This window comes from Tyto alba, unplaced genomic scaffold (assembly GCF_018691265.1).
Source record: "Tyto alba isolate M040663 unplaced genomic scaffold, T.alba_DEE_v4.0 Super-Scaffold_27, whole genome shotgun sequence".
Classification (NCBI taxonomy): domain Eukaryota; kingdom Metazoa; phylum Chordata; class Aves; order Strigiformes; family Tytonidae; genus Tyto; species Tyto alba.
Window position 1 is genome coordinate 7,730,563 of NW_024881301.1, and position 27,910 is coordinate 7,758,472.

Genomic DNA, 27,910 nt, shown 5'->3' on the forward strand with positions numbered 1-27,910 from the left:
CGCGGCCGCCCCCCTTCCCGCCGCTCCTCGAAGGGGCAGGCGGCGGGGTCGGTAGCGCCGCCCGGCCTGGCGGCAGCGGCCCTTCCGGACCTGCGCGGGCGCGGCTGCCGCTCTGCCCGCCGCCTCCCGGTGCTGTGCCCGAGAGCCCTGCCGGCCCCCCTGCCCCCCGCGCAGCCATGGGGAGCCCGCACGGCAGCCCCGGCTGGGGTGGCCTCGGCCTGCTCGTCCTCTTCCTCCTTCTGTCGCCCGTGCGGGTGAGTCCCTCGCGGGGCGGGCGCCGTGGGGCGGCCGTGGCCGCCTCGGGGGCGGCCGGACCTCCTGGCACCGTCGGGAGGAGAAGGAGCGGCGGGTGCCCGCCGTGGGAAGCGGGATCCCCCCCCCGCCTTAACTCCGAGTGTTGCTTCAGGGCGGGGGGCTCCCGGGTGGGAAAACTGCGAGGGAGGCGGCTGTCCCGGCAGCCGCCAGCTGTGGGTTAGGCCGCTGGGCTCGGGGCGGCGCGAACCTGAAGCATCGTACCGGGGGGGGGGGGTGATCCCTCTCCTCGTCCGCCGGCGGGGTTTTCCCTCTCCTTTCCCTCCCTCCTCGCTTCGGGACGGAGGCGAGCGCCGGGGTGAGGCGGGACAGCCCGGTGACACAGCAGGCCCGCCCGGGAGCTCCTGCGGCGCCGAAGCCGGCGTGCTCGGGTTTAGCAAACTGCAACTTCTGCCCGGTCCCGGCCGGCGGGCATTGCGTCCCCCGGCAGCTGCTGCCGCGGCCGTGCCCGCCTTATGCAACGCCCGGGGCATGTGAGTAGCCGCGCAGTCACATGTCCGTGCGGAGGCTTGCCTGTGTCCCTCGGGGTCTGGCTCGGTTTGCTTCGCGTGTTTCTGATGCGAGGTGGCAGCTTCCTGGAAGTAATAGTCTGTCTGTGTCTGCTACTTACTGATGTGCCGATATTAAAACTATGCGTTTCCTTAAAATGAAGGAGTAGAATGTATTGGACTTCTTGATATGTTAGGAAAAAATATGGTAAAACATTTGCTCTTCTCAGACATGTTTTGTTTATGTTGTAGTCCAAGATAGGAATGAGATAGTCCACATTCCTCCGGAGAAACAAGGAGTGTCTTGAAACCTTAGTGTTGTTTGTTTTTCCTCTCTAACCAACATGGAAACATACTTTCCTGGGTCAAGTTTTATGCTTAATCCTTTTTGAACTCCCAAGTTTATCATCATGTGTGTGTCCTGAGGCTCTACTGTTCTTGTATCCTCTTCAAACAACATTTAAAGAGCTTGAACAGAAAACTAGGAACTCATTTACCTGTTACCACTGGAGAAGCTGATTGCTTAGTAATGACTCATGATCTTCAGGTGGGTAGGTATGGACTTCATACCTCACCAAAGTTTTTGGAGAGAGATACCATCTTGTAGCAGTGAGATGTCCTAGGATGGTAAGGAAAGGACAGGATATTTTCCTTTCGGTGACAAAAGCATACTGAGCTACAGGAGCTTGAAACAAATTCCTCTGAGATTTAGGGGAATCCTTGCAGAGGTTGTGGCTTTGTGGTCCATGAGAAGTAAACATTGCAAAATTACTTTAAGCATGCAGGTTTCAGTTTTATAATGTAAGAAGGCCAAATTGGATTACGGTGGGGTTTTTTGCCATTAGCTCTTATTTACAGCCTAACACTCCACAAAGTGGACCTTGGTATCTTTCAAATAGAAGCTGGTCCTACAGTTAGAATGAGCCTATAGAGTGTTAGGTGCTTGCAGAAGAGAAGCACTGTGAAGGTGAACCTGTTCTCTCCCTCACATATACTGGTAGTGTGCTTTTGGTTGTGGTGTGTATAAACCAAAGTGCCATATGTCATGTTTCTTCTTTTTAAAGAAGTCAGTGGACTAGAGTGGCATTTCAGTTTGCAATCTTTCGATTACATACACTTTCACAGTGAACTTGAAGTGTTCAGCCTGTATAGGATGTATCTTTCACTCCAAACAGTGCATGGTACAATACTTGTGCCCGCTAACCTCTTACTAGTTGATAGTTAACTACCCATTAAAACCATCCAAGAACTACATTGAAAATCTTGGCTCCTTTACTTCTGTTTCTGAATGTGGACTTACAGGAGGATGAAACCTTGAAACTCTTACTGTTCTCTTATGAACAGTCTAATGTACTGGATGGCATCTTGTGTGCTGAGTGGCAGCTGTTTCTGTTGATCCTTGTATAATTATACTAAAACACAAGCTGTCAAATTAGTGACTAAGCAAGGTTAGACACAGGTTTCCTATCAGCAGCTGAGATCCCAAGCTGTAGGATATATCTGAGTTTCTGAAATCCTGTGGGAAGATGTTAATGGCAGGTGCTGCTCTGCCTCAGACTTGCCAAGTGGCCTGCAGTGTGCTGTTACCTGACCATGGGCCGAAGTTCCAAAATGCCTGTGTGGAGCAGCTTGCTTGGCAGGGATGGCAACGTAGCTTCAGAACAAGACAGTAACCACTTTAAGCTACTTCCTGGAAAATCAGGAGTGACTTGTTCATAGTCTTTCTGGATGGAAAGTGAGGAAGCCTTCTTACAAGGGGAAAGGTGACTGAAGGGAATGACTGGTAGAACTGAGTAGTACTTTGCTGGGCAGCAGACAAAACAATCTGAGTGCTTTGCAGTATTATTACTGCTCCCCTGCAGGGCATCAGATGTATTTTGGTACAGATGGCCTTAGCTGCAGACGGCTGCTGGTTAGGGCACTGTGCTTTCTGATCACGCACGCAGTAAGTGTGTATTTTCCCAGGAAATCATTGCCAGCTAACACCAGCTTGCTCCTACAGATATTGAACTATTACCATTGCAGCTTCCTCTTTGTGCTTGACCTTGACTTTCCTGTGACATGTGAAATGTGTATGGATAACTCCAGAACTGGGGCTTGCTTTGCCTGACCAGGAGGAGCTAAAGATTTTTCTGTCTGAAATGAAACAATCCCTTACCTATGAGCAAAAGAGCAAGAGGAGCTTGGCAGACAAAGCTTGCCTCTGAATTGGGTGCCTTAGAACAAGTTACTGAAAGAAACAAAATAAGAGTAAGAATTAAACCTGTAAAGTTTTCTTTAGTCCATGGACCACCTCCTCTTCACGGGGAGGGCTGTGAGGTAACGTGCAACTTCTGGGATAGATCTGCAAATTTGACCTGGTCACCCGTTTCCATAAACCAGTCTTGCCACTTAAGGGTAATGTGGTATTGTGTTTCTGCAGACGGCAATTTCTCAACCTAGTGGGCAATATCAGCTATTAAGTGTGGTGTGGACTAGATATTGAGGGGATGTGGGCGACAGAGTATGTTGTTTCCTGGAATCTTTCTTCTTGCCCTGCAAGATCCCAGATGAAGGAAGGGGAAACAGCTATGTCTGATGCTGTTGCCTTTTCCATACACCAGTAATCTTAATTTGGAGAGCCAAACAGTGTTCACTTGTCATCTGGTATTTGCAAGGCTACAAATAGTTGCTGTTTCTGTATACAACATCATCATTGTTCTTTGTCTGCTCAACAGCTACATATTTGTTGTTGGTGATGGCCAGTGTTGCTGGAAGTGTTGAAGATTATTGATTTGTTTCAACATGCAGTTGAAGAAATTTAGACTGAAGTAAATGTGTTTATGATCTGTTGGAACACTAGTTTTATTACAGACAAATGATAATGCCCGGGAACCAGAAAGCTGTAACAGAAGCGTTGTAGAATGTTAATAGTCATGAAATGCCCATACTTGCTCATGTGCAAGTTCTTTATTAGGGCTCCTGGAGCTCTGAGCTGAGGTGAAATTTCTCTTTAGAGTAGGCCTATCAGAGGTAGGAATACACTTTTCTGAACTCTGGGTATGTACTGAAGGGTGCTGTTAGTGCACTTCCAGTTGGTTTCTAAGATGTTTTGGGGGCAGGAAGGCACAGCCTTAATCTAAGGTTATGTTGCTATTGCTTTGTAAACTACATAAGAAAGTCCCCTTTTAAAATACAGAGAACTTAGTCATGTGTTCTTTTTTATTTAAAAAAAAAACCCAAACCAAACAAAAAACCACCACCAACAACAAAAAACTCCCAACAACAAAAACAAACAAAAAACAAACAAAACACAACCCTGTCTTATTCTTATGGAGTATCTTGCCACATTTAGAAGGCAGTTGGTTTCACCACATCATTTCTCCGTTCATTTTGAGGCTAGGAGGGCTTCTACCCTTTTAAGATTTGGGTGAACAATCATCTTTCCTAAGTGCCTTAAAAGTCTGACTCTTCAAGCAGAAGCTTTGTTAAGTATGACTTATTTACAACCACACTTACTCATCCCTATCTCTTCCTACCAGTGTAGCAATGTTCTGCAAGAATGGAAAGAGCAAAGTACTTGTCTTACTCTGTAACTGAATCGAGCTTTTACTAGAGGGAGGGTTTTTGGGTGAAGAACTTCCAGCTATATCTTATCCGTGGTACTGGAGTAGTTACTTAGTTACTTGTAGTATCCCTGAATACTGTCTGAATGCTGGGAGACCAGCCCTCTGCGGTATTTTGTGGCTGACTCTGTGATGAGCATCCTGTTAACTTCTTAATGTCCAAGAGCACTATTGGTGACTTTGGGCTGCTGACTTCAAATAATTTGGTGATTTTTAGGCTTACTGATTTGCTTCAACCAACTGTAAACCAAGAATCACCAAAGCTTACTGTTTCAGGGAACAAATTCAGACTCTTATTAGTGAGATCCTGCAAGGTCATGGCATGAATATCTAATCTTAGACTGTCTCTGAAATTACATTCTTACTGTTAATACTGAAATAGAGTATTAAAACTTGCAGTTCTAGGTCTAAGTGCTCTTCTAGTAGTTAAAAGTAACTGATCTGTTGAGCTTTTCTGAATAGGCTGAAAGTTTTAGTGATAAACGTGTTGGGTTTTACATTGTAGGTTTTGCCGATGTGGAACTTGAGTAATATGGTTCTAAATTCTTTATTCAAATTACAAGTGTAAACAAATACTAGGCCAAAACATCTCAGCTTTATTTTCTTGTCTGTTCAGCTGAATACTTTTTGGTGCACAACCGAGTGTCATGTGTAAGTAAGTTGCCTTATGTTCTGTCCTGCAAATGATGGCAAAAAGCCTTTCAGATAAATTTATAGACATAATACAGCTTATATTTGATGTTGTATCTGTGTATCTATAACCAAGTAAGTGTTACCTTGAAATACAGATAACAGTTTTAAAACGATAGAACTATTGGTTAGCCTGACACAGTAGCTGAAATTTACTTCAAGTTTTTCTATGTAAGGAGTGCCCTGACAAGTTTTTTGTAGCTGGTAACTACATTACCAGTTTTCCTATGCTTTCTACTCTGGAAGAAGCTAAGTCTTTCTGAAAAGAGTAGGTTGATAACTTTGTGGATTTTAAACAAATAAGGATTAGGTAACCCACTTTCTATGCTTCATTAAGTCTTGGGGGTTTTTGTGTTGTTGGTTTGTTTTTTGTTTTTTGTTTTTTTTTTTAAAAAAAGTGTTCATGGAAATTATGATTACAAACCATTCTAAACATTGACGCCAGCCTGATATTGAAGAAATACCCAATTCTGTTCTCACAGGCAGTAGTAAGCAGCTCAAAATTTTTTGCCCTTTTGCAAAAAGAACAGTGAATCTGTGCTTCCTCTTGGAGGTGATTAATTCACTTCTGGCACCGGTACATATGAACAATAAACCATCCTCTTTCTTCAGTAGTAGATTATTTGCTATTAAAACTGGGGTATACAGGTGTGAGGGAGCAGAGGTGAAGATAGTGAATTCTAAATGTGCATCTAAGTGTTGACTTCTTAGATTAATTTGATGCACAAATTTACAATGTAGTTTCTGTAAATAGTCTCTGCGTTATGGGAACTTAGCTTTGGCTTATGCTCATGTCAAGCATCCAGTGTTTACAAGTGTAGTCTTAAGGCTGCTTTCCAAGTTGTATGTAAGAATATAGTGATACTTAGCATCTGGTTACAGGTTTAGCTAGAAGAAATTACAGTGTAGACAAATGAAATAACGATCTGGATGAGTGGTACTTAAATTCACTTTTGGACCTGGCTTATAGTAAGTAACTTTGAATTGTGCATGTTGCCTAGGTTAAGTTAAAGGCAAAACAGTTCTAACAGGGTCAGGTAAACTGGTGATGGTTGTCCCTGATAAAAAACAATTACTGATGTACTTTTTGAAGAATTGTCAGTGTTCAGCACAAAAATGGATGTTGTGGAGCCACTGTAACTCTGGGTACCTCTTGGGTAATACAAATACAGCCTTTCAGGGGCCTCTTGATCAGTAAACAATATTCATGGTCAAGCACAAAGCACAGCAGTCTGTCCTTGCAGTGTAAGCATATGGTGTTTCTACAAATGCTAGGTCAAGGTTGTTCAGGAGATAAAAATAGGTCAGTTGTCTCTCAAACTGTACCATGCAAACTTTTGATTAGCTGTGGTAGAAGTGTAGCAAATGTTTGTGCAGTCTGCTTTCCTCTTGCAGCTCAGGTGCATAAGAAGACCTTGGAGTTGTCTTAAAGCTTTTGCTGTAGATAACTTGTTATTGCATTAAATGTTTTAATTTTCAGAGTAAATATTTTGGTTTAGTATTACAGATGTCTCCCTGTCAGTACCCCTGAACAAAAATACAAGGCTTGCAAGGTGCTCTTGTCCTTTTTCAATTTCCTTTATGAGCATAATAAAGAACCATTTTCTGAGTTTTTCCATAGTCTCTTAAATCGAAACATCTTTAAAATGAAACTTGAAGCTTTTTACCTAGCACTGTAAGCCCATTTAAATGTTGCATGCTTAGTCTTGAAAGTGGTGATGGAGAGCATCCTTTGAGGTTGTGACAATACATGGCATTCTATGGTGAGTGCAGAGCTGTGGAGGTCAGTTTAACAATCCTCTTTATGCTGCTGCTTCCTCAGTCTGTCACTGTAAGTGACTGAGTTTGCAAGAAGGATTAAAAGGTGGCAGGAAGAACTGAAATATTGCATATAAGCAATACACTTCTCTCCATGTACTTTACACTCATGTGCTCTAAAGTGACAATTTAACCCACTAATCGTACATTGTCTTGTATGAATGAATTATATGTTAAACCACCTTATATTTGGAGGTGCTTTTTCAGTTGATTTAGATTTTTAAGTAACTACGCTACTGCGTCTTAACTACATTGAGTGCACATCCTGCTTCTAGACTGAGCAAGGAAGGATGGGGAGCTGAGCCAGAGATCAGTGGTGATGTGCACCATGTCAAAAACACATGCATTTTTTAATGGCTGTTTTATGTAGTACATGCTGATATTTAAATTTTCAGGAAGTTATATAATTTGGATTGTAAGTGACTTTTGGAATGGTATAACATAAACTCTGCAGTAGTTGAGAAATTTGGCAACTATTCCTTGCAGCTAATCAGTTATCTCATATTGATTAGGTACTTCCACAATTGTGTGTCTGGTATGGGGAATGTGGAATTGCTTCTGGAGACAAGAGATACAACTGTGCTTATGATGGACCACCAATAGCACTACCAGAGGATGGCTATGACTTAATGCAGGTGAGCTTCTTTTGGAGGTCTGCTGCTAACAAATAATTCTCCTAACTTTAGAGTTCTGTGTTGGATTCTGTTGGACCTGCTTTATGACTTTTACTTTTATCATCCTAACTTGATGAGAAAGTGAACAGATTATCTCTCATTTCTCAGGTATAGCTTGTGGCTTCAACTGTGTGAAGGTAATATACCTCAGTTTCTGTTCAGAGATATGAGAAGTCTCCAAAACATGTGATTACAGGCTTTCACAAACATAACCTTGACTATGGGATCGGTTTGCTTTCCTGCATGTTTTCCTCACTGATTTGAGCACTCTGTCAGACTGTTTTTTTAGGACTCTTCCAAACTATGATATATTTGGCAATTATGCCCTTCTGATCTCTAAAGAACAAGACTAAACTGTGTTTTCCAGCAGATGGTCATTCTTGATCCCTTCTTTAAATAGGAAGGCAGTAATTGACACTTGTTCACAAGGAGCAAACTTGAACAAAGTTCAGCCTCCTTAGCTGTGCCTATTGTGAGACCATTATTTCCTTATCTGGGATTTAGCTGTCAAAGTGAACAAAGCCACAGTCAAAAGAGAGTTTATTTGATGCACAATATAGGATAATATAGACAGACTTGCCTTCTGGCAGATCATAGTTCAAAGCTTTAAAGTGTGACATAGCTCTAGAGTTAAACAATGATTTGGCTGTTGGCAGGAGCGACTTAAATATGTAGTTGAGTTAACTACTGTTTTGTAATGTTTCTGAAGACTTCATGTACAGTTCTTTTGTGTTACTATCAGTTTTACTTGTATTAAATGCATTTGTCTCTTCTATAAACTGAGCATGAAATAGTTCTTTCAGGTCATCAATGATTTTGTGGTTAGTGTCTTGTCTTCCGAGACTTTAGTATCCGATACTATTTAGAAGGTATACTAGAGGGTAAGCTGCAGGAGTATTTTCAACTTGGATAAACATGTGCTGTCCTCTTACTAATAGCCTCTCAAATACCATTATCATTCTATATATAGACCCTGGTGACTAAAGATGATCTGAAGGAGCTTTTTAAGAGGAAGTGGTGCCTTGAATAAAAGAAGTGATTCTTCTCCCTATTTTCTAAAGAATCTCATTGGCTAGACTACCTTTTTTTTACTATGCATCTCCCAGAGCAACAGCTACTGTCTTCTGAAATATGCTTAAGCAGAACCCATAAATATAATGAGTTTAAGTCTTAAACATGCTTTTCCTTCATTTCCCCCTGATCTCAATACTGTTTTTATTGAAGGAACTCTGTCCAGGTTTATTCTTCGGCAATGTTAGTACTTGCTGTGATGTTCTTCAGCTTCAGACTTTGAAAAACAACTTGCAGCTGCCTCTGCAGTTTCTCTCCAGGTATGCTAATGAATAGTAAAGCAACTAGAGCTTTTTAACATAATAAGAAAGCACATTAAGACTCTTCTGTTCAAGTAAACTGTAGAAGAGATGGTAGTTTCATTTAAAGGCTTATTGGAGCAAGCTCTTGGAGAGACTTCCTCATCCATATTGGGACACTTTAATTTCATGAAACAACTGGTTGCAGTTTGGATTGAGCTAGTTGATAGAATAAACATTACCTTAGTTTGTCTCGAGCTGCTGTATTTGTAATGAAGCCTTCAGAAGAGGGTGGCATAAAATACTGTTCAGTCTTCTTGTTCTAACAGAAGTCTTCCTGCTAGCAGCAGCTAAGTTTTCCATCAAATTCTACTTACCTGTTATTTGAGGTAGGCAATTTTGCTAGCGTATGAAGTTGATGCTACTGATGAGTATTAAGTGATTTTAAGCACTGAATAATGTTGTATTGCTGAATGAAAACTTGCAGAATTTAAATACTTTTGTTCTGTGACTGAGTAGAATGTTTACACTTGCTGTGTAGGTCAAATAAGATATACCTTGCATCTTTACCTCTTAATCCAATTGCTGTTTATTGACTTTCCTACCCAGATGTCCATCGTGTTTTTACAACTTGATAAACCTCTTCTGTGAACTGACTTGCAGTCCAAATCAGTCTGACTTTTTGAATGTTACAAGCACCATACCTTATTATGATCCAGTTTTAAAAGAGAACAAAAGTAGCATCACAGAGCTGCAGTACTTTATTGGAGAACGCTTTGCAAATGGTGAGTAAATGGTGTGTTAGTTTACCTAGGTTTTTGTCAAGGTAACAAGACCAGTGCTTTCTCAGGAAGAATTGGAAGGGTGAAACAACTCTTTGACTATCTTCTGAAGTTCAAGGCATCAAACAGGTACCAGTAGGTCCCCCTTGAAACTGCTGGAACACTAACTTCTGCATGGGTGTAGGGAACACTACACTGACACTGTTAATAGTGTTTTTTAAGGCTCAGATGAGTCAGGACATCTATAGAAAGGGTTACTAGCTGATAACCCTGATTACTTTAACTTCAGAAAAACAAAGTTGTTGCCAAATGCTGAATGTCCAAAGCCTACCTGATACCTTTCCCTGAAGGGAACTTTAAGTACTGTTGTCTTTCAAACAGTAAAGTAGGTTCTAGCATAATGCGGATTCAGGTGGCCCACTCCAAGTAAGATAGCTGTAACAAAGCATTGCAACCTTGAATACTCTAAGTACAACTGAAATTATTATCTCACTATCTTAAGATGTTCTCTCTTGAAAGCTATAAGCATGTTCTTTGAACTTGGTGAGTCTGTAATTATTGGAAATACTCGGAATGCTCACTCAAATAATAATGCTGGCTTAATGATTCTTCTGTCTTCGTGCACTCTCTTAGCAATGTATAATGCCTGCAAAGATGTGGAGGCTCCATCAAGTAATGTTAAAGCACTGGGTCTGCTGTGTGGGAAGGATGTCAAGGACTGCAATGCAACCAACTGGATTGAGTACATGTTTAGTAAAGACAATGGACAAACTCCTTTCAGCATTATTCCTATCTTTTCAGGTAAGAAACTGAATAGTCCGTGCCCTTGAAGCTTCTGTCAAAGGCTGTGTGCTATAGCTAGTATACTGATTTGTTTAACAGCTGCCCAGCAATGAATGCCTGCAGTCAGAAACTTTCAAAGCAATGTAAGATAAACTGATTATCTTTTTTGATTTCTGCTTGGAAATCATACTTTGTGCCTGCTTTGTATGCAGTTTCTTGTTGTATAGATCTGCAAAACCCATTAAAGGATGGACTGAGCTTAGGCAACTGGATAGCTTGTATTCTTTGGGAAACTAGGGCAGCACCCTGATCCTTTAGGATTTCTCTGTAAGGAAATGTTACACGTTTCACAGTCTGAACAGATGAGGGGGATGACAAATCATTGCTGGGATGACAGAAGTATGTGCTTATTAGTTTTAGAACACTTCAGTCTGTAAAACATGATCGGTCATTTAATTAGTACACAACTGTAAATAGTAAGTACTTGCTGTGGAAAAGGTAGTGGCTTTGTCAGCTGTAAGACCAAGAAAAGCTACTCTATGTAGAGGCTAGAGGCTTTCATATAAAGGGTTAACTCATTTAACTGGGAAGCTTGTGTTGTGAAGGTCTGAATTTTTACCTGGTAGTAAACTGGCTCTGCAACTTGTGATTTGTCATAGATGTTCCTGTCCATGGAATGAATCCTATGAACAATGCTACCAAAGGCTGTAATGAATCTGTGGATGATTCAACAGGACCATGCAGCTGTCAGGACTGTTCAATTGTGTGTGGTCCAAAACCTCAACCCCCACCATTGCCTGCTCCTTGGCTTTTGTTTGGTTTGGATGCTATGTATGTCATCATGTGGATCTCCTACATGGGATTTCTACTCATATTTTTTGCAATAGTTTTTGGAGTCTGGTGTTACAGGTAAAGCATTCAAAATGCTCTGCTCTGAAGGTCACTTGCATTTTCCTAAAAACTTCCTTTGCCCAGGACAGAATGCTTATGTCTACTTCTTCACCCAGCCAAGAGTCATGTTCTGTGGTGGGTGCTTATACTTACGGGGGAATGTTTTAAAACCTAAAACCATGTGGTAGAAAGTGAGTGCAAAAGACAGTTTAGTTGCTGTGTGACTCATAGCATCCCTAGCTACAGGATCAAATACATAAATCTACAACTTTCATAAGCAGGAACCTGAGAGTATGCAGAAGTCTAGGGAAGTGCATATATTTGCTTCATCTGTTTGACATTACCCTTTAGCACAAAGGCTTAAAGTCTCAGAACTGTGTCTGTTCTTGCATGGTATGCGTTAAGACAGCAGACCACTGCCTGCCAGGAGCAGTGACCTGACTTCATGCTTAAATGTCAAACTTCTCTGGAAGTTGTGGGGTTTTACAATGCTTAAGAGTAAGTCAATGCACTACTAAACTAATATCTTAGAGAACCCATATGACTAAGTAAAAATGCAATCCTGATCTTTTCCTCAAATCACTTTTTCCTTAAGCTGAAACTGGAATGAGTTGGAAAATTCCAGTGATGGAGAGGCTTGTTTACCACATGCAGTGTTTCATTGAAACCTCCATTACTTCTGGCTGTTGTTACATGTGCAACAATGTGTTAACACACCGTACTTAGTTAGGAGATGTGGTTGAGGGGTTAAAAATCACTGAAAGATTACCTTATGGGATTGTAGGAACTCAATTCAGGATTGTTGGGAGAGAGCAAGATCCAGTGTTGGCAGCCATATGCAATCATAACAGTTTTTCTGCAGACTAATACTTAAAACAATCACTGTCCTATTGCAAATTAATTCATAAATACTTTTCCTTAGTCTCAAGTTCTGAAATAAAACTAAACAGAAGCTGAGCTTCCAGTGATTATAGGATCTTGTAAAGTAAGGGGCAGCAAGCCAGCTTCTATTTGGTGTGTGATACTCACTATTAAAGTGCACAAGTAGCTGTAGCTATAAATGCTTTGGTTAGATATGCTAGCAATCTGGAGCAGTGAAAACCTAATAATATTTCTTAATAATATTTTCCAGAGGCTTACATAATCTAATATCCTTAAATATGGTGGTACTTCTCAATGCAACTTTAATGTTGATCAGTTATGGCCAGGAATCTGAAATGCTATATAATAACTAAATCTGTGTGGAAAAGAATAGTGGGTACAACAAACTTATGACATGCTTAGCAGCCTTATCTTACTGGGCGACACACAGAGTAAACTATATTAAATAGTAAGGGTATTTGAGATGTCTGGTTCGTAGCCCCTGCTGTAATTGGAGAACTGATTAGATTACCATGAGGAAGCTGTTGAACTTATCCAGAGCAGGAGATACCAGGAATGAGTTTAAGTAATGTAGGTCTATCATAAATGTTCAGTGCTACAACTTCCCTGTCTATAGGACAGGAAGACAGTACCTTTTTTCCTTGCTTCTCCATTTCTTCAGGCTTAGTAGGTATGACTTAAGCAGTTTGATTAATGAAGTGAAATGTTTCTAACATAGAAATCTCTTCCAAATATTATCACTCTGTTATAATCAATTTAAAGAGATCCTCTGTTTTGTTAATGCTACAGATCATCTAAATATGCATAAAGAACATGTGCTTGATCCAGGCTGGAAAAGTTTATCAAGACAGCCAACATGACTGTAGGTTCCAAAGGATCATAAAACTGGAGATTGCTGTTCTTGAGTGGATGGGTGTAGGGGAAACGTGGTGTCTATAGTTTCTGGAGGAGTCAAATAATGAAATTTATTCCTAGCATTGGACCCTACTCTTACTGTACAAACCCCAGAAGATACCTTTTGGGGGGAGCAGGGTAACACAGCTTTTTGTCTTGCAGGAGGCGGCACTTTGTCTCAGAGTACACACCAATTGACAGTAATGTAGCCTTTTCTGTGAATTCCCATCGTGACAATGGTAAGTCTTAGATAGGAGCAATTAATTTATTAAATACTCAATAGCATCCCCTTCCTGTGGATGGGCTCTGGAATTTTAGCTTTGTTAGGCCATATAATCTGTTCTTACAGAGATTTGCTTCAGTCTTGTGGCCAGTATGCCTCTTCTTTTACAGTAGTACTTAACCCTCTTTAGCTGGATGCTGAGAGCCCTGGGTGCATAGTTTATAGATCTGGCTAAACTTATGGGAAGTTCTGGGGTGTTTTAATATCTGGGGCAGAGGGGGCAACATGATGCTAAAATCAATTTGATCATGTTCTGCATCCATTCAAAACACACCATGAATGTGTGGTTTAATTTGTGTAGCAGCTGAGGTAGCTCACTTTAATGCTTATGTATCTTTCAGCTGCCTCCTGCCTTTATTTGCTGTGCCTACTGCTGTCAGACAATCTTACCTTAGAAGGAGTAGTGCTAGGTACGAGCTGGTTTCTGCCCCATTGACATCAGTCAAGGATTGGTCCCTGGGTCTGACCATAAGCATAGACAGAGCTTCTGGTGCTTACTACGAACAGAACTAGAATACAATTTCATCTTTCCTCTTGGATTTCAAGAAAATGCCACTTCACTGACTTCTCATTTACTGTTTATTTCTTGTTCTTACAGGGAAAATTACCTGTGGTGAAAGGCTGGGTGAAAGATTTGAGAATGGCCTAAGGATGACATTCACATCATGGGGGGCTTTCTGTGTCAGAAATCCACGCCCTGTTATCCTTTTCTCTGTGGTCTTCATTGCAATGTGCTGCTCAGGCTTCGTATATATTAAAGCAACTACAAATCCTGTAGATCTGTGGTCAGCCCCAAGCAGCCAAGCTCGCAAGGAGAAGGAGTACTTTGACACACACTTTGGGCCTTTCTTTCGTACTGAACAACTTATTATTCAAGCGCCAAACAGCCATCCAGACACCTATTCGCCTTACCCATCAGGAGCGGATGTACCTTTTGGGCCTCCACTTACCAAAGAGATTCTCCATCAGGTAATTGGGACTTTCCAAGATCAAAGACCTAAGCGTACCTAACAGGTATAACCATATGGAGTTGGCTTCCATCTGTAACGGTACATGTCCCTCAAAACAATCACTAGATATTCATATTAAAAATCCTAGTCTTTTATAAAAGCTTTTTGCTGAAAACTTTTATGTTAGAGGTAGATTTGCAAGCTAAGTCCCAGTAAGCATTCTTAGCATGAACATGGGAATAATAGGTTTAATAATGCGCTTCTATTGACATGTGCCACTGTCACTGGAAACTTACAGGAATATAGCATGCACTTAAGTCCTACCTTGTAAGGAAAATGCTTTCTTGTGCTGCTCTTAAACTATGGTTTGGTTTTTTTAAAGGTACTGGATTTGCAGGATGCTATTGTCAACATAACTGCTTCTTTTGACAATGAGACTGTAATGCTGAAAGACATTTGCCTGGCTCCTCTTGCTCCCTACAACAGCAACTGCACTATACTGAGTGTACTCAACTACTTTCAGAACAGTCATTCTGTTCTAGATCACACTATTGGGGATGAGTTCTTTGTCTATGCTGACTACCACACTCACTTCTTATATTGTGTTCGGTAAGTAGTATGATTGTGTGCTTTTTCAAACTGTAGGCCACCTAGGTCTTTGTCGTGCTGGCAAACAAAACTACCTAGTTCTTACTGCCCCCTTGAACCTTTTTTTGCCCCCTTTTAAACTCTCAATACTGCGTGGAACTGCAGATTGGTATAGGTTGCTTGTGTGTCTGTGTCTTAGTACTTCAGAATGAGTTAACTGAAAACCTCATGAAAGTGTAAGCTTGGTTTGCAGACACTGGCTCTGGCTTACCTTAAAACATGTTTCAAACAGTTCTGAGAAGTAGAGTTCTGTAACAGAAGATGGTTTTTAAGCTTTCACTTCAGTTTATAGTTCAGTTTGGTAGAAGCTACTCCTTGTCTTAAAAGCTGTAAGGAAGACACCTTTAAAACTTTATTTAAATTCAGAACAAACAGCACAAGGACAATATGTCACTAGCAATCATATCTAATTTCTCTCTTGATAATCAGTTATAACACTACAGCTTTTTACTTTGTTCTGTGCCTCAGTTGTTAAGCAGGACCTCACAATTATTGCTGATTTCTTTAGGGCCCCAGCATCACTGAATGACACAAGCTTGCTTCATGATCCCTGCTTAGGAACATTTGGTGGACCTGTATTTCCATGGCTGGTGTTGGGAGGATATGATGGTAAGTGGCAAAACAGTACTGTAGTTTATGTCTTGAGAGTACGTACTTGTGTGCTGGTTTTGGCACTAAAGTTGCATTCTCATTTGACACAGATGATTAAATGCACTCCAGAGAAACTGGGGTTTTGTTAAACTTTCAGTAAGTAAGGATATTTTAAATAACTTCTCAGTAGATCAGTGCTGAGATTGAAGGCAGATTGCTCTGGAAGTGTGAAATGCAAGCAATTACTGAACATACTTGTCCTGTTGACAAGTATACAAATATTCAGTCTTCCTTGGGCCTGCTAAAGGATCTCTAATTTCTGGACACTAGATACACGTAAAGTATCTCAAGCTGATATGCTGATATGTGCATATATTTTGCATTTGAGTTAAAAGAAAATTTTGTCACTCATCTGACAAAACAGGTAAGTATAGACTAAGGTGTTCACAAAGGAAATCCTTCCATCATTACTTTAAAGCCAGACTTTTGCTCAAGCAATTTATCCAATTAAACATAACTTAATAGATGTATCAAACTCTCATGTACTAAAACAGCCTTTGAAGGCAAACACTTCTTGATTGAACTGTGTGGGTTTTGTACTTGCTCTGAGTAAAATCGTAAGTACACAAGATGCACGGTGTTTAGGAAACCACATCCTCTTTCTCTTTAAATGGAAAGTCATAAGCACTGGTTCTGTAGTAGGCCCTTGTCTAACCATGCAGCAAGTTAATGTTAGGGTGTCACAAACATGGTAAATAATTGCTTTTTAATACAATCTAGAGTGCTTATCAGTTTCTATTCTTATTTCAGTAGTGTGTTTGAGAACTCAGTGTTGTTAAACAGATTGAATGTAATGGAGTTGTGGGATGTGATTGTTTTGTACAATACTCATTTTAAATTTAATTGTACAAGCCTATATTGAAATACAAGCTCTATTTCATAATGCCTGACATCTTAATTTTTTTTCCTCCTCTATAGATGATAACTATAATAATGCTACAGCTCTTGTTATTACGTTTCCTGTCAACAACTACTACAATGATTCAAGAAAGCTAATGAAAGCCTTGGCATGGGAAAAAGAGTAAGTAGGCTTACTGTATGCTGAACTGCATACAGTAGAGAAGCTTTAAATGTAGACACATGAAAAACACCTGTAGTGTACTGACTGTGTCTCGGTATAACTACAGGGATGTTTTGAGAGGCAGCAGAACTGGTTACGGACAGACTATACTGGCCATAAGACTTTCACTTTATCTGGCATACTTCATTTGCTTTAGAGAGATAGGTTCTAGTCTTGTTAGTGACCATCTAGTCTAGTAGTCCTTGCTGATAAGTAACTTTAGAAAAAAATTGATATATCTTACTTTGGCTAGAATTACACAGGTAGACTCTTCAATCTGCTGGACCATTAACCACCAGTGGAAAGGTCCAGCATTATCCCGTAATTCTTAAGCTTTAATTTTTAAAAACTTCTTCCAGATGAGGACCTAAAGCTTTAGTACCTTTCACCATCTTGAAGAGCTGATGTTGGCTTACACAGGCCAACTGCTCTGGCTAACAATTCGGATAAAAACTACTGTACTAGAAAGTCTGAGACTAAGTACAACTAGTGTGTACCTGTGTCACGAGCACCTCTGTTCAGTTAGGGAAACTGAAATAAGGGCTAATAAATTGTTCAAGTACTGTAAGGAAGCTGTAGTTATATTTCACGTGTGTACTTCTGTGTTTAGCTTTGAGGAAAATTGCACTTACACTTTGAAGTAGCTTATGCTTATGCAAGATATCTGGTTGTCCTCAAACTTTGGAGAGAACATGGAAAGTATTTCAGCATAGTGTATTTCAAGTGCTTGGAGTGGAGATCCTAGGTCCCTCAAAATACTGTCTGGCCACAGTGCACTCTTGTACCACACAGATAACTTAAATTTGCCTTCAGCTGACTTTCAAGTATTTCTAATGCAAGATATTTTATCCTTTAAAGTGTGACTGACCTGGGGTTTTTTTTTGTTTTGGTGGTTTTTTTAGGTTTATTAACTTTTTGAAGAACTATGATAATCCAAACTTAACTCTATCATTTTCTGCTGAACGAAGTATTGAAGATGAAATCAATCGCGAAAGCAAGAGTGATGTTAGCACTGTGTTGATAAGCTATATTGTAATGTTTGTGTACATCTCCATAGCTTTGGGACATATCCAGAGCTGTAGAAGACTGTTGGTACGTGTGTAGTTCTCATTGCTATAAACACTGAAGCTACAGCTTGCTAACTAGTTTTTATTAGCTTTATGTGACTTAAATGTTGTAGAATGCTCATATTCAATCTTGTCTTAAAGCATTGAGTTCTCCTTGGGCAGGAGCTACTGCCCTTCTTGTCATACTTGATAATTCATGTGTACTTCATATCCTCAGCTAAATATTTTCACTTAAGATGTGCAGTTAACTTCAGCTTTAAGGCTTGTAGCTTCAATTTTTTTTTAAATATCTGGATCTTCTAAAGAACCAGAAGAGTAAGCTTTCTACTAACTACACTAAATGTAAGAATATGGCTTTTTACCTTTGCTATAATCTGTCCTATGTGATGATGCTGGTTTGGTTGACAGTTGTTGCAACTTTTTCAGGTGGATTCAAAGATCTCCCTGGGCATTGCAGGCATCCTGATTGTACTGAGCTCAGTGGCTTGTTCTATAGGCATTTTCAGCTACTTCGGAATCCCACTGACACTGATTGTGATAGAAGTAATTCCCTTCTTGGTGCTGGCTATTGGCGTGGACAACATTTTCATTATAGTCCAGACACTTCAGGTATTTATTCTTTCATACAGACTCTTCTAAACGTGCCTGCTGTCTGTGAACTTGGAACAGAAAGTTTTCCTGCATTCCAGTGCTCAGCCCAGTCTGAGCAGCTCTGAACTCTTACAGGATATCTAGTGGTTTTGAAGAGAGCCAAGGTTATAGGTACATTCAACCTCCACAAAAAAAAAAAAAAATTTTAGAAATCTCTGCTTTTTCTTATTGCTGGTTAACATCAAGCTCATTTAACATAGTTTCTGGTCCACATACTAATAATGTCCAAATTAATAATATTCTTAACATACTTATAGTAGTTGAAGAACTTGACGACTATTTTCATCACTTGTAATTTTGGTGTATTGTGAGCAGTAATCATGGACTAAATGACATGCGTAAGACCAGGGACTTCTGACACTAAGTCTTAGTGGGTAATCAGCTTTCTAGCTTGACAGGCTCAATAACCCACTGAAACTGGCACTGCCTTTGGCAAGTATGGAGATTTTACTGAAGTAGTGAACTTAGTATTGTATTTTAAGCTAGTTTTGAAGCAAGGCAACAGGGGATGTTCATGCTGCTTTTGTATTGGCAAATCTCTGCTTTTTTTTCATGTAACTCATGTTAGTTAATGAAGTGAAAACAACAAAATATAGTCTTGGATGTTTGAAAGGGGTGTTTTTTTGTTAAGCTATATGAAATGACTTTCTAAATTGCATGATTCCTAATTATAATAAATCACTGTCTTAAAATAGAGAGATGAGCGCCTTCAGGGTGAAACTCTGGATAAACAGATTGGCAGAGTCTTGGGAGATGTGGCACCCAGTATGTTTCTCTCCTCTGTTTCGGAGACTGTAGCATTCTTTCTTGGTAAGACAACTTTAATATTTGAAGATAAGAGCCTTATCATACCTTTGCGTTGCAAGAATAAATGCAAAATTAAAATATAAAAACAAAGCAAGAATTTGTAGAGGAAGTTTAGCATAGTTGTTCATTGCTATAATCAAGTTTAACTTGACCTCTGTGGGGATAGGCATTGCAGTACTTTAAGAGACTGGCACAGGTAAAAAGATACAATTTTTGAATCTGTCAAGCTCTTCAGCTTGAAAGGTTGGAGCTTTTTACTGATTTTTTTTTTTTCAGTGACTGACAAGTCTAAATTTGACCTTAGTGCATCCTGACATTTGATGTATTTCTAATTCCTGTATTGCATTCAGTCATCTTGACACTTCTCAGAAAAATGCCCCTATGACAGATTATGTTTGAGGTTCACTCTTACAGTATGTGTTAAAGGCATGTCTTATGTTGTTACCTTTCAAGTATAAATTGGCCTCCTTTCATAATGAATATGTTTACTTGGAGCGTAACTTGGAGTTCAACTTACTTCAGGAGTAAGGCACTCAATGTAAGATTTTGCTTGACATTACTCCTTAACTACTGTCTTACACATCTTGCACAAGACGAGTAACTTTGGCATTGAGAAATGTCTTAAAGCTAGTCACTCCTTTCCACAGCCCTTAATGCTGTCAAACAGGTCAAAGACAGCAGCCATAGCCAGGCTTATATCAGCAGTTTTCTTTACTCTGAAACGAAAGGCTCTTTTGTCCTGCTGTAAGGCTAGCACTTGCGTGGGATATCTGTCTAGAAAATGCTCGTGCATTTCTAAGAGAAGGGAGCTTGCTTAACAAACTGGGTCACTTCCTTCAGGGACACTGTCTACGATGCCAGCGGTTCGCACATTCTCCCTTTTTGCTGGAATGGCTGTGCTCATAGACTTTATTCTTCAAGTCACTTGCTTTGTAAGTCTCCTGGGCTTGGATATTAAGCGTCAAGAGGTGAGTATAAGTGCACCTGTAACTGCAGTGTAATAAGGATGGTTCTGCAGAACATTCCATACTAAATCTGGCATTTAATCCATATTTTCAGAGGAATAGACTGGATATTTTGTGTTGCATCAAAAGCAATGAAGAAATGAGTGGAGTCCAGCATTCTGAGAGCATCTTATTTCTGTTCTTCAAAAATTTGTATTCTCCATATCTGCTTAAGGATTGGATGAGACCAATAGTAGTACGTATACTCTGTTTAAAGTAAGCAGTCATCTAATCTTGAGCAAAAGTGTAGTGAGCTCAAGGTCTAAATACTGAAGAAAAAAAAAAAAGGTCAACACAGTGAAACAAGCTTCTAGTATTTTTGCTTTCAGCGTAAATATTGGAATAAGCATTTGTAACTGCAAGAGTGTTTCTAGTAAATAGAGGCTTGACCTTGGATTGTCCAAAGCCCAGATTTAAGAGTAGCATTACTGACAATCAGATCATTCTAGGCATGTGTCAAAAATCAGCACATTGGCTCCTACACTGCATTAATCTAGAGCGTTGTTGCTGAATCCATGATTCAGTTTGAAGCTACTGTGCTTATTTACAGGAGGTGTTTGGTATATTTTTCACTACTGCCTTCTAAATATAAATTTTCCCTTATGGCTCTAAAGGGAACTCTGAGTAGCTAGGATTTACTGCCACTGTTGTCGTAAGTCTGGGTAGCATACTTAAACTAGAGCCTCTTTGCATGGTTCCTATTAACTTCTCTTGCTTGTTGTTTCTGTGTAGTTTTCACTTCCATGAATTTGCTTGTTTGCAGATAGCAGTGTTTGTGGGTGTTCTGTCGTTCAGTACAGCAGTTATGCACAATGTAGAGATTGGACTGGATCAGTCTCTCTCAATGCCAGATGTGAGTCTTAAGATCATGTTGCTCTTCAGTAACTTGTGGCTGAAATGAAACCTTGATACCTTGTTGTGCTACCTCAACATTGTGTGATAGTAACTCAAAACTTTCCCCTTAAGGACTCCTACGTAATGGATTACTTCAGCCAACTCAGCAAGTACCTGCATGCAGGTCCTCCCGTCTACTTCGTCCTAGAAGAAGGGCACAACTACACCTCTTTGGAAGGGCAGAACATGGTGTGTGGTGGAATGGGATGTAATAACGATTCACTTGTCCAGCAAGTCTTCAATGCTGCGGAAATTGGTAGCTAGTAAGTTTTTGGTGCTTTTCTCTGCATAGTCACGTGGAAGAGATGTAGCTGATCAGTGTGTCCTTTTAACATGTTTCAAGCTCATCAGCTGATTGTACAACTGACACTATCGTACTTGCACTATACTGTCATTTTGGGAGCAGGGAGGAAGGGAAGAAGCTGTGGAAATATCCTAGAACAAGGATGAAACCTGTCTGGATTGGTGGGATAATACTGATGTACTTGGTTTTGGAAAAGGGATCCTTCAAGGAATCTGGGAATGGTAGGAAGAAAACCTCTCAGTATGGTTAAGCTCTCCTAGAAAATGACTTGTGTGTTCAGTTTCTAAACTTGTTGGATAAACTAACCTAGCCAAGGCTAAGCAGGAACTGTATCTGGAGTTCAGTAGCTAACAACTGAAGAAAGTCTCTTCCTGATTCCTTTTTCTGTAGTTTGGTGGGTTTACTTCAACCTAGCTGAAGGAGGAGCCTTGCTTGAAAACTGAGGCAACAATATCTGGAATAGGATGGGGCAGAGAGTGAACAGGGGAATGGAAAGCTGAGCTTAACAGTGGGACTTGAATGCAGGGAAGAAGCTCCTGCAGTTTGCTAGCTGCAGTGTTATGAGCAAGACTGGCTCTTGGATGGGGTTCTGGAGCAGGGTACTACATGGAGAGCTAAGTAGCTTGGACCAGAATTAGTTGACGTGGCATAAGTCAGCACTGGAGAGATCAAGGCGTGTGTTCTGGAATGAAACATAAATTTACTAATGATGCTTATGTTACATTATTTTTATTAGCACAAGGATAGGCTATGCCCCATCATCCTGGATTGATGACTACTTTGACTGGGTGAAGCCACAGTCATCCTGTTGCAGAGTCTACAATACCACTGGACAGTTTTGCAATGCTTCAGGTATTAGCATCTATCTTGTTGCTATGGGATTTGCTTGGTGTAAGTTTCACAGGCAAAACATTTCATCATGGTATGAGTCAGGTGAATTGCTGCTCTTATGTGAGCAGGCACCTCTTGAGTTGCCCTCTAATTTGTTTGAACTGCTGTTTGAGTGAATGTAAATATTCTACTGGAATGCTGCAGGTTGAAGACTGCCTATCTATACAGCCAATGTAATGACTATTCCATAAATAGTTGTAAAAACTTTGATCCTTCTGCTGGTTTCATTTGAGCACACAAACTTAGTGCTCTGTTTGTGTTCAGGTCCTTCAATCTGGTATAATTCTCATCAGGTCTAATGTAGATAGTGCACAAGTAACTGTTCTGATAGCCCTTTCTTTAGTAGTAATAAAGGGCTACAAATTTTATACAGAAGTTCAGTGCTGATCTGTTATTTAACCAGTGAAAATGCTTTTTATGGAATTGTTATCCTGTAGTATTGCAAGTCAGAAGTTGCTAGTGTTATGACAAAGAACACTCGATTCTGTAACTCACCTTCTTCCTGTATTTCTTCAGTCACTGATCCATCCTGCACACGTTGTCGACCACTGACTCAAGAAGGCAAGCAGAGACCACAGGGCAAAGACTTCATGACATTTTTGCCAATGTTCCTGTCAGACAACCCTAATCCTAAATGTGGTAAAGGGTAAGAGCCATATTCTATAGATCTTGTTTAGACGAGTATGTCAAAGATACTTGCTCTGCAAGTGTGACTTTTTCGTATGCAGGGTTGGATATCTAATGTCCTTCTAAAAGTCATTCAAACATTGACGTCTCACCTGTTCTATAGTGTTTTCTGAAACAAAACTGGGAGAACAAATACATCGTCAACTAAATGGAACAGCAGCTTTCCCCTGTGCAAAGAGAAACAACTTGTATAGTATGCCTGTTCTAGTATATCCTATGCAGTCTTGAAATATATTGTGCTCTGAAGCTTTTAGCAGTTTTGGAAACTGTTAGGAACAAGATTATAACTTATAAAAGCTAAGAAATTTAAAGGGTGCTCACTGACATCTAAAATGTTATTATTTTTATATAGAGGACATGCTGCTTATAACTCTGCTGTCAACTTTATAAACAACAAATCTGATGTTGGAGCTACTTACTTTATGACTTACCATACTGTACTGAAAACATCATCTGATTTTATTGATGCTATGAAGAAAGCTCGGGTCATAGCAGATAACATTACTGAAACCATGGGCATCAAAGAGAAGAACTACCGGGTATTTCCCTACAGGTATGCTTAGATATTTCTTGACTTAGTGACAAATACTCAACTTGCAACAACTGAGGAAAGGTACTGGCTAATAATATCTTAGAGACTTGAGTCTTGAGTTTTGTCTGACAGAAGGTACTACAGAGATTCTAGAACATCTAGTAAAACCACAAAAATATGAGTAAGATTCACAGCACTAACTTCTTTTTACTGTGGTTGGTAACTAACTAAAAATCACAAAACCTGTCCTTCACTGTAAAGGTAGTCCTGGCTTCAGCTTGGGCACTTCTATCTTTCACTGTAGTTTAATAATTTTAACTTAAGCAGATACATTGACCTGGGTCATTGCAAGCTGTAGTGTGAATGTATTGACTTCAAACTTAAGTTATTTAAACCTAAAGCAAAGGCAGCAGTGATGTCAGGTACTGCTTATCTAATGCTTGCATGATTAACATACTAAAGGCTCTATAAGAGTACCACAATGAAATTGAGCCAAAATTAGTATCTGTATGGCTGAAATACTAATCTCTCTGCTTCAGAGGATCCTGTCCATCCTTATGGTCTCACTGCAGAATCACAGAATACCAGCTTGGAATGGACCTCAAGGATCAAATAATGAATCAGTTCAGACCCTCTGCAGTAGTTCCTCCAGTTGCCACCATCGATCTGAGGAACTACCTTCTGGCAGCTGCTGTAGCTGCTTACATAGAAGTGAGGGAATTACCCTGACTTCCAGCTACAACCTTTATTAGAAGTGTTAGTGACGAGTTGTCATCTAACAGCCAGTGTTCCGCAGAAGTTGTTCTACTGATGCTAGGAAGCCAGTTCCTGTTGGTGACTCCTATGAGGAGGGAACTACTTTATCCTTAGCACAGAAGCTAATCTAACATTAGCATGTAGCAAGGAAGATGTCTAACTATACCTTCTCTTCTTTCCAGTGTGTTCTATGTCTTCTATGAACAATACCTGACAATTGTGCATGATGCTATCTTTAACCTCTGCATCTCCTTGGGATCAATATTTTTGGTGACAACTGTGCTGCTCGGTTTTGAAGTATGGGCTGCTGTTGTAGTTTCAATAACTATTGCTATGATAATCATCAACATGTTTGGAGTGATGTGGCTCTGGGGCATCAGCTTGAATGCAGTTTCATTAGTAAATCTTGTCATGGTAAGTAAATGAGATCCCTCTGCTTCTGTTTCCGAGTCTTGAACAGTTCTGTGTGCTTTCTGTATTCATGATAGAGTAATATTTTCTACTAAATGATGGGCACTTGAACAGTAATGGAACTATGTTAATACATCTAGGCAGTGTGTAGAAATCAGATTTATTCTGACAACTAGTCCCAGTACTGATAAGATACAGAAATTGAAGTGTAAGCTATATTGCATCTGGTAGTGGTCTCTTGTGTTCTGCAGCAACAGTTGCATGGCGATTACATAGGCTAGGTGCTGGTGTGCAGCAACAGAGGTTGCTCATGCCTACTGTAAGGATACATAGGTTACTGTTAAGGCTTCTGCTGTATTGATGTTCTGCAGAGCAGATCTGTGATGCGCTAGCACCAGTATTGTTCCCGTATAAAAGGGTGAAATGCTTGGGCAGAGAACGCCTTGGTGAAACACTCCAGCACTTGGGGACTAATAGAGGAGTGTGGGAGCCCTGGCCTACCTTGCTCTCTAGAGACTTGTGGCAGATCTGCAAAAGTTATGAGAGAGTAAACTGTTGCCCCGTGTTACAGCTGGGCATATGTTCATGCAAATCTACTTGCTAGATAAGTCTAAGACTTGCCAACTGTTCAGTCAGTGTTGTGAATGACTAATCTGCTGAACTCTTTTGGTATCAAATCAGAATGTATATTCAGTGTTATTTTAAAGCAATGTTATTGCTTTAATCTGTAAACTGATTTTAGTGTTCAGTATTCACTGCATGTGCTGTATTGAAGCCAGCTTTCTTCAACAAGAAACTTTTGTCCTCTAGAATGATCTCATATTCCAATTCCTGTTTAATCAAGTTGTCCATTAGTAATAACTAGCGGTAAAATGCTGTACAGTGCCTGCAACAGCCCCTAGAAAGCAAGTCATACCGACCTGGTAACTTCCAGTGGCACTTTAACTTGGGAACTGATCACAGCTGCTAGAGAACCTCTCTAGCCTGTCTGGAATTCTGAGTAGAGCCCTTACTGTCAAAGTGCTCATTTAAATGATGGTTTTGTGTATGTTTATTTCCTATTTGTTAGAGTTGTGGCATTGCTGTGGAATTCTGCAGTCACGTGACGAGAGCGTTCACTGTTAGTACGAAGGGCAGCAGAGTAGAGCGTGCGGAAGAAGCTCTGTCTCACATGGGCAGTTCAGTAAGTACCCACTGTATGGGGGGGAAATGAGTAGCCAAGTTACAACTGTACAGATTGTGCCAGTATCCTTAAGTCATAAGGCTGGTCTTGCCTTTTTCTCTTGGGAATATTGTATGAAAACTCTTAAAGGTCAACCTAGGCTTCTGTTAGTAATAGAGGTGGTGTTACTACTACCTAATAATAGGGAACAGATCTAAAAGCTTTAGCTGAACTAGTAGTTTGGATTAACCTTGATTTGTCCCATTAAAATTTAAGTGCTTCTCCCTTCCAAATACTCAGAGGTGACTAGGAAAGGTGGTGCTGAATATGGGATGCAATTGGAGCTTTGGGAATGCAGGCAGGGCTCGGTATTTAGCTAGTACTGTCATGTCACTTAGATAAGTGACCTGGATGGGGTTGGAATACGACTGTTCTGGCAATGTATGTACTGGACCCAGGTAAGGAACGTCCCTGGAATCTGAGTTACTTCAAGTAATGGTTTTAATCCGTGTCTGCCCGAAGTAAAAATTAAACTAAAACTAGATGGCTGTAGAGATGAGAGTGGGCCTTTAATCATACTGAGCCTGGCCTATGGTGCCAGGTTGTAGCGGGACTAAGTTGAACTCTTGTCTGTCCTGAGTAGGTGCTGGATTTGGATCTAAGGACTAACAGGGAAGGAAGTATACTACATATGGGAGCCTCAAATTACATGAGAATTGTAGCAAGTCTTCAATACTTAAAGCAAATAGATTACATGAAGCCCTATTTGTCCCTTAAACACTTTTTTTATTGACAGGTTTTCAGTGGTATTACACTGACCAAATTTGGAGGAATTGTAGTGCTGGCTTTCTCCAAATCTCAAATCTTCAAGATATTCTATTTCAGGATGTACTTAGCTATGGTTCTGCTGGGAGCAACACACGGACTAATCTTTCTTCCAGTTCTGCTTAGTTATATAGGTAAGATGTGACAGTCTGCTGTAAAACGTACTTCCAGAAAAAATAGCTGGCTACTTGTGGACACTTGCTCTCCATTAAATGGAAAGGATTGCAAGGGTAAACAGCACTGTGTGAACAAGCCCCTGTCATTCAGCTAGCCAGTCTGTTGGAGAGCAAGGGCTGACTGATGGCAGTGTGGGCTCAGTGATCAGTGTCTCTCAGACTGGGGACAGGATGGTGGGTGGAAACAACTGTGCTGTGGGACACTTCTGCATTTGCAGAAGTGGTTTTGCTTTGCAGTAAGGATGGTCCAAACACTGTCCTCCTGAATTGGGGAATTTATGCCAGTGGTGTAGTTCTTAAAGGTAGGCTTTAACTGAGCCTTACTAAGGGGGTTAAAGACTGATGGGGACTTGCCTGCTGCCCTTGCTGCTACTAGCAGCTATTAACAGCTGAGCAGAAATGTGTTTCAAGTCTCATCAGTGTTAAGCTGGACCTAAACAACTAAGATCATGCATGCTTCAATGACTGATTGTCACGTGATGTTGAGACTTTGGAATAACTGTTTTCTCTCACTTAGGCCCATCAATAAATAAAGCTAAAACTCGTGCTGTGCAAGAGAGGACCAGAGGTACAGAACGGGAGAGACTCCTCTACTTCTAGTTTTTAACAGTGTTCAGTGGGTTCCATGAACTGTGGCTTAGGCCCAACTCTTCGTAAGAACTGAAGCGCAGCGATGTTCTATGACTATCACACTGTAACCACCACTGACTTGACTCCTGCACAGATTCAACTAGAAGATATCAGCTGCAGCTTTGGACATAGCTTTACACTCAGGAAATGCTACGTGTGGCTCATGTAACAGTGTTACTAAAACTAAGTGTTAACAAGATTACTAAACCACTTCTGTTTTCAAGAGGTTGCATCTTTTTCTTCTAGAAACCTAAACCAGCTGTATTGCAAGTTGAATAGCTTTTTGTCAATGAAACAGAGGTGATGTGTATGAGAATGGACTGCTAAACCACTGACACTAATTTTAAATGCAGGTCAATGCAATTTTTGTCTCTATTTTTAGGGGGAAGCCA

At 40.4% G+C, this 27,910-nt stretch overlaps 1 protein-coding gene across 1 annotated transcript; it reads left to right on the forward strand.

The window, feature by feature from the left end:
- NPC1 (NPC intracellular cholesterol transporter 1) lies at positions 1-27,741 on the forward strand. Its single transcript, XM_033001076.2, has 25 exons — positions 1-254; positions 7,426-7,548; positions 8,812-8,918; positions 9,507-9,682; positions 10,313-10,480; positions 11,122-11,371; positions 13,292-13,368; positions 14,011-14,381; positions 14,745-14,971; positions 15,519-15,619; positions 16,580-16,682; positions 17,624-17,813; positions 18,215-18,397; positions 19,135-19,249; positions 20,087-20,214; positions 20,306-20,446; positions 21,014-21,103; positions 21,217-21,407; positions 22,185-22,300; positions 22,856-22,985; positions 23,379-23,579; positions 24,497-24,728; positions 25,795-25,908; positions 26,684-26,846; positions 27,406-27,741. Exons 1-25 carry the CDS (start codon positions 177-179, stop codon positions 27,486-27,488), a joined length of 3,858 nt encoding a protein of 1,285 aa, XP_032856967.2. The 5' UTR covers positions 1-176; the 3' UTR covers positions 27,489-27,741.
- Positions 27,742-27,910: the final 169 nt, after the last annotated feature.

What these genes read in the sequence shown, in the direction of transcription:
- NPC1 (XM_033001076.2), top strand. Translation starts at nt 177, where the DNA reads ATGGGGAGCCCGCACGGCAGCCCCGGCTGGGGTGGCCTCGGCCTGCTC. An exon ending in ATGGCTATGACTTAATGCAG is followed by an intron (nt 7,549 to 8,811) that starts GTGAGCTTCTTT and finishes TTTTTATTGAAG; the next exon opens with GAACTCTGTCCAGGTTTATT. An exon ending in AATCCTAAATGTGGTAAAGG is followed by an intron (nt 22,986 to 23,378) that starts GTAAGAGCCATA and finishes ATTTTTATATAG; the next exon opens with AGGACATGCTGCTTATAACT.